This window comes from Hylobates moloch, unplaced genomic scaffold (genome assembly GCF_009828535.3).
Source record: "Hylobates moloch isolate HMO894 unplaced genomic scaffold, HMol_V3 SCAFFOLD_15, whole genome shotgun sequence".
NCBI lineage: Eukaryota > Metazoa > Chordata > Mammalia > Primates > Hylobatidae > Hylobates > Hylobates moloch.
In genome coordinates this window covers 41,901,192-41,913,919 of record NW_026652290.1, presented here as the reverse complement: position 1 = coordinate 41,913,919, position 12,728 = coordinate 41,901,192, and the positions used below count along the sequence as shown (strand labels likewise).

The window sequence follows — 12,728 nt, the reverse complement described above, 5'->3', positions numbered from 1 at the left end:
GGCCAACCTCCTTCCCCAGAAAGGATTAAGGGTCCAAAGGAAGGGGAGACCCAAAACAATCACCCTGTCTTTACCCCGAGGTCAGTCACACTGGAGAGGGGGCCCCCGGGGCAAAGACCGGGTGATTGTTTTGTTCTTTTTTTGTACAGATTTCCGAGATGTGCATAATAGCAAGTAAGGCTGGAGAGGGGAGGGTGAGGGGAATGATAAGTCCTTGATGATCCCAGGCTGTTTTGGAGAGAGCAGGATCAGATTTAGGATAATGACCGGACCCAAAAATGCCTGTGAAGCTGTCACATACAAACTGCTATGCCCTAAATGAGGGGGAAAAGGGACTCTGATGCCCTGCTTTTGACATTCATCTCCAGAACCGTTTGTTCATCTCTCTAAATTTGGAATATCAGTTTGTGAACATTGCTTAGAAAATCCTGTCCTAATTCTGTGGCCCTCCCAGACTGCAGGGCAGTAAGTCAGGTCTGCAGATTCAGGCGGGCCTGCTGTCATAGCTAGCCTGAGAAAGACTGGCACAGGGGCCCCCGGGATGCCCAGACCTCATCTGCAGCCCCTGTTCACTGCCCAGGACCCAGCCGCGGACTCCTTAGGGATGCTGGGAAAGACGGCTAAGGGACGGAAATGAAGTGTACACACCGAGCAGCAGCAAGATCTGCCTGCAAGGCTGAAATAACTCTTTCACCTGGTTATGTTTTTCGGCTCCACCTTGAAGTTTTCGGCACAGTTCAGCATGTTCCAGACCATCAAAGACCAGCTAGAGCAGCGGACGCGGATTCTGCAGGCCAATATCCGGTGGCAACAGGAAGAGCTCCACAAGATCCAGGAGCAGCTCTGCCTGGTCCAGGACTCCAACGTCCAGGTGATCCCCTTCCCGGGCTGGCCTCTGTCCCTGCTGCTGTGTGGGGAGGGGTCCTGCCACCATTTCCGGGCAGCCAGGACTTCCAAGCCCTGTGCACTGCCCTGCCAAGCCCAATTTGCTTATGAAAGCATATTGCAGTCTCCGCAAAGGACAAGGAACAAATCCCGGTCCTCATCTCTGCCTCCAGGCCACACCCCGATGTCCTCTTCCCTCGCCCCTCACTCTGGCAGGCACATCTGCTTGCTGCCTCCACCTGCATTTGCACTTGTGCACTTGGCGTTGGATTGCTCTGCATGGATGCCTGCCTCGGTCCTGGATAGTGCCTCCCTGCACCTCTATAACTTTGCTTTCCTAGCTCCCAGCCCAGGCTGCCATCAGGAGGAGATGGAAGCAGCTCTGCTGTTTCTCATCCAACGCAAGCATCCAGGGAGATGTGGGAAATGATGATATCCATATCACAGCCTACTGGAAACTGCAGAGGGAGCTGGGTGGCACCCCATTTGTGGTATGCCAGCAGGGAGGCTCTGCAAGGCCCAGCTGCAGAGGCTCTCACTGTGACCCCCAGATATTAGAATTGTTTGGAGAGGTCTTGTTTTGTTTTGGAGGAAAACCTTTACATATTGGATCTCTTTTAATAATATATAATGTTTTACTTATATTAGTCCAGGACTGTGTATCTTCAGAAGTGCCTGATTCTGACCCAGCCTTTGATTGTAAATGTAACTCCAGCTAACCTTGGCATCTGCCCTGGGAGCACTAAGCATTTGGAGACCCTTAGAAGGGACAGAAAGAAGCAGAAATGACATCTCTGTCGGAGCACTGTCCCTGTTGCTTCCCCCATCACCATCTACGCAGACCCTCCCCTGGCCACACAGCTTCTGAAGTACAGCCACACCTACCACAGGCGACAGGCGGGTTCTGTCGGGGCACAGCGCCGTGAGCCAGTGCACGCTGAGATTAATACACAGTGGTGCAGATGTCTGGGGGCTTAGGGAGATGCTCGTTTGGCCATCTTGCCTCGCTGAGGTCCCAGCAGCTCCGCCTGGCCCTCGGGCACTCCTGGTGGCTTTCTAGATGTTCACTGTCCCTCCCCTTCCTGCCCCTGCACAGGCCTCTCAGAGGTGGCTGCTCACCTTAAGGAGAAGAGCCCCGCCCTGGACAGGCCACCTCCCTGCCTGCTCCCCTCAAGACATGGCTGTGTGCCTTGAGCAGGCTTCACTCAGGCAGCCTGGGCCATGCCAGAGCCCTGCTGCTCTCCCCACCTCCTCAGCGCACCCTTAAATTGACCAGGAAAAGGCTCGGCCTTCTCGTGAAAAGAAATGGAGTCACCGAGCTGCCATTCCACCTTTTACCAGAATAGGTAAAAAGTGGCTTTTTACTTACGCCTTCCCAGCTGGAATATTTTTCTCACTGATCCAGGGCCTGACTGGGAGCCCAACGCTTGCCTGACTCCAATTACTTTAATGGAATTTTTACACTAACAGGAAGGGGGAAATCGAGCCAGAAACTGCTAAAATTGAGGTAGGCGTATGAACATCCCCCTCAGTGCCTGGAGTTTTTCTACTTCCTGCCTTTTCAACATTAAGGCTGAATTTTAAAATAACAGGCAGCAGGGTTATCACTTTCACTCCTGTTATAACAAAGTATTTTTCCTCCTTGTGACCCATGCCTTTGGTTAACCCCAAAGTACCTATGCCAGAGTGCACCGAGGGATGTTCTGAGCCAGCCGGCATGGGAATTGCACCCTCCGGTGCCTTCCTGCCCTGTGTTCATTCCTGAGGCCTTATCTTTGCAGTGGAATTTTCCAGAGATCATGGAAATCCACAGATAGTCGAGACAGAGGATATTTCCTCAAGGAGTCTGCCTTGTCTTTTTGTAAGACTTAAATATGTTACAAAATGTGATATTTGTTTTTTTTTTAAACTGAACTGTGTGATTCAAATGTGAAGAATAAGCAAGTACAAATGACTCCAGCCCACCCCCAAAAGTAGAGGGATAGATAAGAATGACAAAACGTTGATGATTGTTGAAGTCTAATGATGATGCCAAGGTTTCATTATATTACTTGTCTATTTTGTATACTTCTCAAATGTCCTGTAATGACAAATATTTGTAGAAATAAGCAGATAACACTAATGAAAAATCATCTGTGAGTGTAGGATTGGTTTGTTCTTGAAAATTAGAAGTTGTTGGTTTGTTTTCTCTGATAACTTTTCCCACTTGGAGAACTTTTTTTTTTTTTTATGTTTTCTATAAAGTTGACCTCAGAGCCCTTTTAAGTCACCATCTCCTTAAGCCACAAAATTCTACTTTATTGTTGATAAACAGAAGTATGGCTGTGCCCAGCAGCAAACCAGGAACCAGTCCCCTACCCAGTGGCCTTTATCCCAACCTCAGTGGACTTGTGATGCTTTACTTCATTGCTTCAAAACTTTCATCAAGGCTATATGTGCCTGTGATGCTTACTATTTAAAAAAAAAAAAAAACGTTGGGTTATGAGAAAGAAGTCCTGAAGGGCTGCTGGTGTTTGCACCTGGATGGGGTCATGAATGGGGCTACCTGGACAAGAACTGTTGTGCTGAAAGGCCCATCGCCCTCTCCAAGGCTGCCTCTTGCTCTTTTTGAGAGCATGCCCGCCCTCTGCTGGCTGCTCCAAGGAATGCCTAGAAGGACACCTGTAGCAATGGCAAATGATGTGTTCTTCAACTGGTTCATCCATCCATCTGTCCATCCTTCCTTCCATCCAGCCATCATCTATCCATCCTTCCATCCGTCCTTCCTTCCATCCATCCAGCCATCATCTATCCATTCTTCCATCCAGCCATCATCTATTCATCCTTCCATCCGTCCTTCCATCCAGCCACCATCTATCCATCCTTCCTTCCATCCGGCCGCCATCTGTCCATCCTTTCTTCTAGCCACCCTCCCTTCTATCCATCCTTCTGCCCATCCTTTCTTCCTTCCATCCATCCTTTAATCCATCCATCCATCTGACAGACACCCTTTATTTACCAGGCACGTGGTTAAGCACTGTGAGGATACAGAAAGATAAACAGGACAGGGTTTCTACTGTCAGAGGATATACATCGATGGGACAGAGCAGCACACCTTGCTGTTACAGTCTGTTACATAAATAATACTAGCAGACATAGTTTGCCCTTCTCTGAGTGAAAGCACCATTCATATGTTTATTCATTCATACATGCGTTTATTCCATTCATTCATTTATCAAATAGTTTTTATATGCCCAAAGAGGCAAAGGAGGAAAAAGCTCCTTTTTTCATTTTGAATGTTGTTATTACCTGACATTCATTCAGTAATTACTATGTCTCAGGTCATTTATATGCATTAACTTCATTTAGTCCTTAATAAGATATATGCTCTTAATGTCGCTATTTTTTTTAATGTCACTATTTTTTACTAATGAGGAAACTAAGGCTTTGAAAAGTTATTAAAGTTGCCCAAGGCCATACTGCTAGTAAATGGTAGGGTGGGAATTTGAGCTAAGGTAGGTCTGCTTTAAGGTAAATTATACTGCCTCTCATCGATAAAGGTTGGATTTATTCGAACTCTAAACAAAAGATAAATTGTGTCCTACCAGAAAAACGCATGGTAATTGGTTTTGACTACTAGGTTTTTGCTGAAGTGATGAAGTATAGGTTGCCCTATGTGCTATAAACGAGCCATATTTTAATAGGGAGCTGGGATTGCATAAAACATGAATCCTCAAAATGTGTAAAATGATGGATACCCAGAAAATTCTTTTTAATTTCTAAAGTGACAAGGAGTCCTCATTTCAAAACTACAGGCTTCTCTGTGGTGGGTGGGGCATGAGAGGAGTTTGGGGAGGTCCCGTGGGATGGTAGAAAGATCAGAACCCAGCACCAGCTCAGCCACCTGCCCATCTCAGGCCTCTGGTAAGTGGCTCGACCCCACCCATGAAGCAGACGCTTGGCGAACTGATCCATGAGTCTCCCCAGGGCGCCTGCATGGTGGGATCCTCACCTGCCTCTCCAAACCTGTGCTGACACTCAGCAGATGTCAGCCTATCGGTCCTGTACTGTTTATGAGGTGGGACTGCACTGAGTACAGGAATGGGGTGAAAAACGTCAGATGCTGGGAGCCAGAGAGCCTTCCCCCTAAAGAACTCCAAGCTAAGGGCCTGATGGACTGGAACAGTGCGTGTTGAGAATCATGATAGACACAATGCCATCTGATGTTTTTAATACCCAAGAAGTACTTTTGTTTAAAAAGCCAGTTTCAGGTCTGTCATTAAATTATTATTAAAATTACAAAAGTTGTCTTTCTTAAAACTTTAGAGTCAAGTGACAGATTCTATTTTATTTATGAATCTACTAATTTGGTCTAAAAAGAGCAATGCTCTAACTAGATTTTTATTTATGTTCAATTAGTTGACAGGTTGATTGTGAATAATCAACATTATCTACCAAAGCTATTCATTTACACATTTAATTTATCTGCATCTTTCAAGCATTTTATGTACCTAACAAGGCAGACTTATAAAGCTAAGAAGTAAAATCTTTCTAAGCACCTAAACAACTGTTTTATTTATTTATTCATTTTTGAGACAGAGTCTCACCCTGTTGCCCAGGCTAGAGTGCAGTGGCACGACCTCGGCTCACTGCAACCTCCGCCTCCCAGGTTCAAGCGATTGCCCTGCCTCAGCCTCCCGAATATCTGGGATTACAGGCGTGCGCCACCACACCCGGCTAATTTTTGTATTTCTCGTAGAGACAGGGTTTCACCATATTGGTCAGACTGGTCTCAAGCTCCTGGCCTCAAGCGATCTGCCCGCCTTGGCCTCCCAAAGTGCTGTAATACAGGCGTTAGCCACAGCGCCCAGCATAAACAACTGTTTTAAATCAAACACACCAAACTTATTTGAACTAAATCAGGATTCTCAAGAACACCTCAAATTCTCTTAAATCTTTCAAATTAAAACTACCAGGCTAATATACTGTGGCCTTTTAAATGTCTCTGAGACATCTTAGGTAACAAAACACAGAGATGCTCATGATGATTACAAGACTTGAACATAATTTTAAAGTGCATGGACTTGATGTTATGTGATCATATCCATGCTTATTGGCCTGCCTGGGAATGTGGTTCCTTAATTAATGAGAGATCTGCCGTCTCAGCTGAGAGCACTGGGTTGAAGATTCTCAACAGCAACGTGAGTACAGACACTAGTCACTGGTCAGAGATTCAAGGGCAAACACAGAGCCTGGTCTTACTGCAAGGGCAATGTGGCCCACGCCACAGGTGAGCCATCCCTCTGCCCCTATATCATGATGCAATATTATCATTACTGCATCATGCATTCCACTCACCAGGTATTTCTCCCTTCTAGTAAGAAGCTGGTAAGCCAACCTAGATTCTAAACAAGTACATCACATTATTTAGAGAATATCTGGGTCTAAACAGCTTTCACATTGTTAGGCCTCAGTCACTTGCCTATAACCTTCATGAAGGCAGAGAGAGTGTCTCTCCAGCCCCTGGCTCTGTGGCCAGTGCCTTGCACTGAGCTTGGGGCATCACAGGTGCTCCATGTCCACCAGTGGAGTAAATGAACTATTTCTAGGCAGCTCAGAGCAAGAAAGTTCTTACTGGGCACAGGGAATGCAAAGGAGGTGCACACTGGTGAGGTACCCATGACCCCAACTTCACAGGCATTTCTGTTCTGCTTCCAGATGTTCCTGCAGCAGCCAGCTGTATCCCTGAGCTTCAGCAGCACCCAGCGACCTGAGGCCCAGCAGCAGCTACAGCAAAGGTCAGCTGCAGTGACTCAGCCCCAGCTCGGGGCGGGCCCCCAACTTCCAGGGCAGATCTCCTCTGCCCAGGTCACAAGCCAGCACCTGCTCAGAGAATCAAGTGTGATATCAACCCAGGTAAATGTGCTCCTTGCCACCTTCACTCCTTGCCTCTAGAGCAGACACCCTCTTGCAGTTTGGGACATACTTGATTCCCGCAGCCTACGTGAACTGAGGCCTACTGCCCTGTTCCGTTATGGACTGGGGGTAGATTTGGGAGTGAGCCTTCTTTTCCTTCTTCTGTTAAAGTCACTTTGAAACCCCAAGTTGTATTGGCTTCCTTCTGTGTTTTATAAATGTCCACCTCAGTCCCTTGCTCTCGTGCTTAAAGATAACACTCAGCTGAAATGTTCACCTTTGATGCTGACTTAGGGCTAGAGGCAGATATGGCCATCCCAGAGACCCACTGGCAGCTGAATGTCCCAACACTCAACGTCCACAGTCCCCGCCATCTACTCTGGTTTTAACCATCACCCACGTGAGCAACCACTGCTGTTCACTGTCCCTTGCCCCAGGTGCCCCCTGCTCCTCCAGGCCTCCCTGCTCCTCCAGGCCCCCTAGACTCTTTGCCAAACCCTTGTAGCCATTTCCACCTATTCCAAGCCACCAGTGACCTTGCAATTGGCCAAATCGCCAGCAGATAAATGGCACTCAAATTGAATGGAATTCAGAAGTCTGGAGCAGGGTTTCTGGAGGATAACAGATGGGAAGGCAGCCTTTCCTCCAGCCTCACATTCCCATGCCCTCGTGGCTTTGGTAAAGTCAGCTGAGCTCCTGAATTCACCAAGGCCCAGGGGAACAATGATGAGCAAGAGTTGTCCTGGGCCTCAAGGAGCTTGTAGTCCAGTAGAGAATCTGGGAACTTAGATAACCTGCAGTACAATATGGATAAGCACACATATGGAAGTGTTTAGGCCATCTTTCTTCAAATGTAAGGGTTTTGCTTGAAAATACAGCCTTTTGATTTAAAAGGTCATCAGAAAAATAGGTGAGAAGAGCTAAGAAAATTTTGGAAAAGAGAAAACTGAGGAAGGATTTATACTATCTGATACTGGAAAATTTTGTAAAAACTTTAAAAATGAGAGCACTGTGTTATCGGATGAATGGACAATCAGTGAAATAGACAACCCAAAGCAGGTGCAAGTCCACTTCCTCACTCATTTATTATTTCACTCAACTCACTGCGTGCCAGGCACTAAATTCTGAGCACTGAGGGAAAGCAGTGAACAAACAAGAAAAGAAAAAAGAATCTCTGTTCCAAGTGAGGAGAGAGACGAACATGCAAAAATTATAGTATGTGCAATGGTACAGGAATGCTGGTGAGGGCCGGGAATGGGCTGGAGGTGTAAAGAGGTAGCCAGGTAAGGCCTCATGAAGAAGATAATATTTGAGTCAAGACCTGAGGGGGTGAAATAATGAGCCATGTCAATGTCAGGGGAAGAGCATTCCACAGAGCAGTCAGCTTGTGCAAAGGCCCTAGGGCAGGAGTAGGCCTGGTGAGTTGGAGAAGCAGCCAGGAGGGCCACGTGTCTGCAATAGAATTTGAAGCAGAAAGTAGTTCAGTTCGAGGCACATTTGCTACTTGCCTGCCTGGAGTCCGGCATTGTCCTAGGCCCAAGGGATTCAAATACAATCCAGTGGGGAAGACAGTCACAAGATCAAAGTAATTCAGTAGTTGGGAGGTTCTGATTTAGAGGAAAGGCAAGGGTAGGTAGAAGGAGGAGACACTGGGAGGTTTCCTGGAGAGATGGCCCCAGGGTTGAGTCCAAGTCTTACCTTTCTCATTGAAATGATGCTCCAGGGTCCAAAGCCAGTGAGAAGCTCACAGCTAATGCAGAGCAGTGGCCGCTCTGGAAGCAGCCTAGTGTCCCCGTTCAGCAGCGCTACAGCTGTGCTCCCGCCAAGTCTGAATCTGACCACACCTGCTTCCACCTCCCAGGATGCCAGCCAGTGCCAGCCCAGCCCAGACTTCAGCCATGATCGGCAGCTCAGGTACGAGACTGCCCTTATTTAAAGGATAACCCAGGCATCATTTTACCCCATGCATTTCAGCTCTACTTTCTGCTTTAGACGGAGGCAGAGTTCAGACAGATTCCAAAGTGTCCACAGTTGATCTCAGCTAGGGAAGCAGAGGACAGGGCTTGGGGTCCTGAGGTCCAGGGGAGGTTACCCACTGTGTCCATCATCCTCTGAGAATGAAGCCAGGAGAGTAGGGATTAGGGTCAACCATAAAGGGTCCAGCCAGGCTGAGCAAGTGCTGCCACGACCAGTGGGTCTGTGGTTCAGGTGCTGATCAGTTTCCTATTTCCCCACCTCTGCTTAAAGGCTGTTGCTGAGCCAGCCCATCCAGCCCATGATGCCCGGGTCCTGTGACGCAAGGCAGCCCTCGGAGGTCAGCAGGACGGGACGGCAAGTCAAGTACGTGGACCCTGGCGGGAGGCAGGAGGCAAGCGCTGGTGGAATGGTTCCAGGCCGGCCAGACTCACCTGCCTGGGGCAGCAGCACTCACATGAGCCTTGCGCTAAAAGCAGGGTCTGAGTGTGCCCACAGCTGTGAAGGGGACGCTGCTCCTCAGGTTTTCTTCTACCATGTCCCAATTAAGCAGAAAAAACTCAGCGCTCCATGCTTAGAGCAGCACTGAATGAAACAATTCACACCCCGCCATTTGCCATCATCTTCCGACTTCTTTATGCCTGTAAAGCCCTCTAAAAGCCCTCACCCCTGGAGACATCCCCCTTCCCAAGGACCCTCCACCAGGCTCCAGCTGACGTGCCGCAGGCACATATGGTGCTCCGTGCTTCTGGCACTGTGCTCAGGCCCTTCTCTCCCAGACAAGCAGCCCCCTCTCTCCCTTCCCCAGCCTCCTCTCCACTAGCACCCGCAGGACTAGAAGCAGCTTTACTCAGCTACTTAATTACTAGGGACAACGGTTACTGGAGACACGGGGGGAATAGTTTAAAAGCTGCTGGAAAACAGTTCCTAGCCCTTGGGAATGAGGCAGAAATAGAGCTATCACACAGACATCTCCTTCATATTAACACTGGTTGACTTTGTGTCCAGAGCTAACCAGGACAGTGCTAGCCGATCAGGCCGGGGATGCCCTCATGTAGAGGCCTTGCAGGTACCCCCAGGCCCCTCTCCCTGGAAGTCCTTCTGTGCCCTCCTTCAGCCAAGACTGAGAGTAACAGCAGATGGTTACTGCCTTTCTGAGGGTCAGGGTCTGTATGTTCGTTATTTCATTTTATCCCGATAAAAACCCTAGGGTGTAGGCACATGCTCATTTTTTGTTTGTTTGTTTTTCGTTTTTTTTTTAAACTGTGAAGAGGCTGGGCTTTAAAGGGGTTAGGTTACATACTCGAAGGCCACACAGTGCAGATGGTGGGGCTGGAGGCCAGCTAACTCCAGGCCACAGGCCCCTTGGGCTCCCTGAATCTTCAAAGTCCACCTTGTTGGCCCTGTCTGGGGTCTCCTCATGCCTCAGGATAACTTTCTAGGCAGTCTCTGCCCCCGAGACTTTCTGGCCCTCCCTTTGGTCACAGGAGGGTAAGGAGGGACCTGCAGGTTGTGGGGAGCCGTCTGTAAAGTTCTGTTCATGTCTATCATTAGGCGGGGGGAAGTGGGCTGGTTTTGCTTTTGGATTTTACCTGTTCTTCCTAAATGATCCAAATAAGTGGAAATAGGCTGGGCACAGTGGCTCATGCCTGTGATCCCAACACTTTGGGAGGCCAAGGCGGGCGGATCACCTGAGGCCAGAAGTTCAAGACCAGTTTGGCCAACATGGTGAAACCCCATCTCTACTAAAAATACAAAAATTAGCCGGGTGTGGTGGCACAACACCTGTAATCCCAGCTACTCAGGAGGCTGAGGCAGGAGAATCACTTGAACTTGAGTGCTCTGTTGGTGGGAATTGTCCAATGCTGCAGCCACTGTGTTAAATGTTGGCTCTGTGTCCCCACCAAAATCTTATGTTGAATTGTAATCCCTAGTGTTGGAGGTGTGGCCTGGTGGGAGGTGATTGATCACGGGTGGGGACTTCCCCCTTGCTGTTCTTGTGATAGAGTTCCCCCTAGATCTGTTTGTTTAAAAGTGTGTAGCCCCTCCCCTTTGTTCTCTCTCTCCTCCCGGCCATGGGCCACGTGAAGTTACTTCCTGGTTTTTTGATAATTACCATCGTGATGAGTGTGAAGGGACATCTCATTTTGGTTTTGATCTGCTTTGCCCTAATGGAATGGCTAGTGATGCTGAGCATGTTTTCATGTGTGTGTTGGCCATTTCTAGCTTCTCTTTGGAGAAATGTCAGCCCCAATGCCCATTTTTTGATTGGGTTGTGTGGGTTTCTTGTTGTGGAGTTGTAGGCATTCTTTATATATTCTGGTATCAGTCTCTTATTAGATATGTGATGTGTGAATATCTTCCCCCACTCTGTGGGCTGCCTTTTCCCTCTGTTGATAGTGTTGATAGCGTCTTTTGATGCACAAAAGTTTCTTTTTTTTTTTCCTTTGGGATGGAGTCTCAGTCTGTTGCCCAGGCTGGAGTGCAGTGGTGCGATGTCAGCTCACTACAATCTCCACCTCCCGGGTTCAAGCTATTCTCCTGCCTCAGCCTCCCAAGTAGCTGGGACTATAGGTGTCCAACATGACACCTGGCTAATTTTTATATTTTTAGTAGAGACGGGGGTTTCACCATATTGGCCAGGCTGATCTCAATCTCCTGACCTTGTGATCCACCCGCCTCGGCCTCCCAAAGTGCTGGGATTACAGGCATGAGCCACCACTCCTGGCCAAAAGTTTCTTATGAAGTCCAACTTATTTGTTTTTTCTTTGTTGCTCATGCTTTTGGTGTCATATCAATACTGCTTTCTTAAAGGACCTGTTTTCTCCTTCCCACGTGAAACAGGTATGCACAGAGCCAGACCGTGTTTCAAAATCCAGATGCACACCCTGCCAACAGCAGCAGCGCCCCGATGCCCGTCCTGCTGATGGGGCAGGCAGTGCTCCACCCCAGCTTCCCCGCCTCCCAACCATCGCCCCTGCAGCCCGCACAGGCCCGGCAGCAGCCACCGCAGCACTACCTGCAGGTGGGTGCCATGGCCCAGGGGGCCCCCGTGCAGGCCTGGGAGCCGGGCCACACTCCGCACCCCAAGTCTCAAAGATATTTCATTCCCTTGCTTTCAAGGTTGTTCTATCCCTAGTATAGAAGTAAGCCCCAGAAAGATTCTTATTTGATTGTTTTTCATGCTTAAAGGTTATGAAGTTTAGATCTACAGAGTACATGAAATTACGAGTCGGCTATTATGCCTTATGTGGTTATGCGCTGAAAAAGTTCCTTTTTTAAAAAATAGTTTTTACTCAAGGATTTGCATCTTGATATGTTCACAGTTTTTAGAGCAAAAGTCAAAAAACATTGATGACTATGTTGGACTTTTCAGTGTGTTTATAAAGTCCTATATAAACATAAAGTCAAATCACATTTAGTTAAAGATCCATTAACCTGCCTTCATAAATACAGTGATGTGTGAAATTGGGCTTGCCAGGAAAATTTGGAGCTCATTTACATGTGGTCACTACTTCGAAGGCAAAAATTACTTCAAGCAAGTGCCAAGTATGCCAAAAGCAGGGAAGGTGAGAGCCACTGGTCCACAGGTTCACGTGGGAGCCACACGTCTGTGTCTGCCAAGCTCCAGAAGGGCCTGGCCTTCCCTCGCCCATGTGCAGGGTGCCCCCTTCACCCTAGCCCTTCCCTGCCCTGGGGGGCTTCCTCCCTGGCCTGCAGCCCCACCTGCACCTGCAAAGCCATGGAGAATGAGCAGTAGTTGAGACCTCTTGAGTACTGTAGATAGTGATGAAGATAGCTGTCCTTGAAGTTCTAGAATGTAATTTAATTCCAATGCTGCTAAGCCATCTGTGCTATAATTTTCAGATCTCCCTGACCTCATGCATAGTGGGAGTCAACTCAGACTTTGGCTTTGCAGATCTTGTCAGTTCTCGAGACCCAGAAGTGATTTTGGATGGGAAATGAGGAACAGA

The 12,728-nt window shown here is 48.2% G+C and overlaps 2 protein-coding genes across 5 annotated transcripts in view; both read left to right on the top strand.

Annotated features, from left to right (window-relative positions):
• The window catches only part of RPL31 (ribosomal protein L31), a 179,685-nt gene that overhangs the window by 142,474 nt on the left and 24,483 nt on the right, over positions 1–12,728 (top strand). The window lies entirely within an intron of this gene.
• The window catches only part of NPAS2 (neuronal PAS domain protein 2), a 188,250-nt gene that overhangs the window by 172,943 nt on the left and 2,579 nt on the right, over positions 1–12,728 (top strand). For 3 of the 4 annotated variants that reach the window (XM_032176703.2, XM_032176699.2, XM_032176704.2), the window contains exons 16-20: positions 725–871; positions 6,583–6,780; positions 8,504–8,694; positions 9,028–9,120; positions 11,599–11,779. In XM_032176703.2, coding sequence (XP_032032594.1) covers positions 725–871; positions 6,583–6,780; positions 8,504–8,694; positions 9,028–9,120; positions 11,599–11,779 — 810 coding nt within the window. The remainder of the gene's footprint in view (positions 1–724; positions 872–6,582; positions 6,781–8,503; positions 8,695–9,027; positions 9,121–11,598; positions 11,780–12,728) is intronic. The other variant, XM_032176701.2, reaches the window with a different exon arrangement.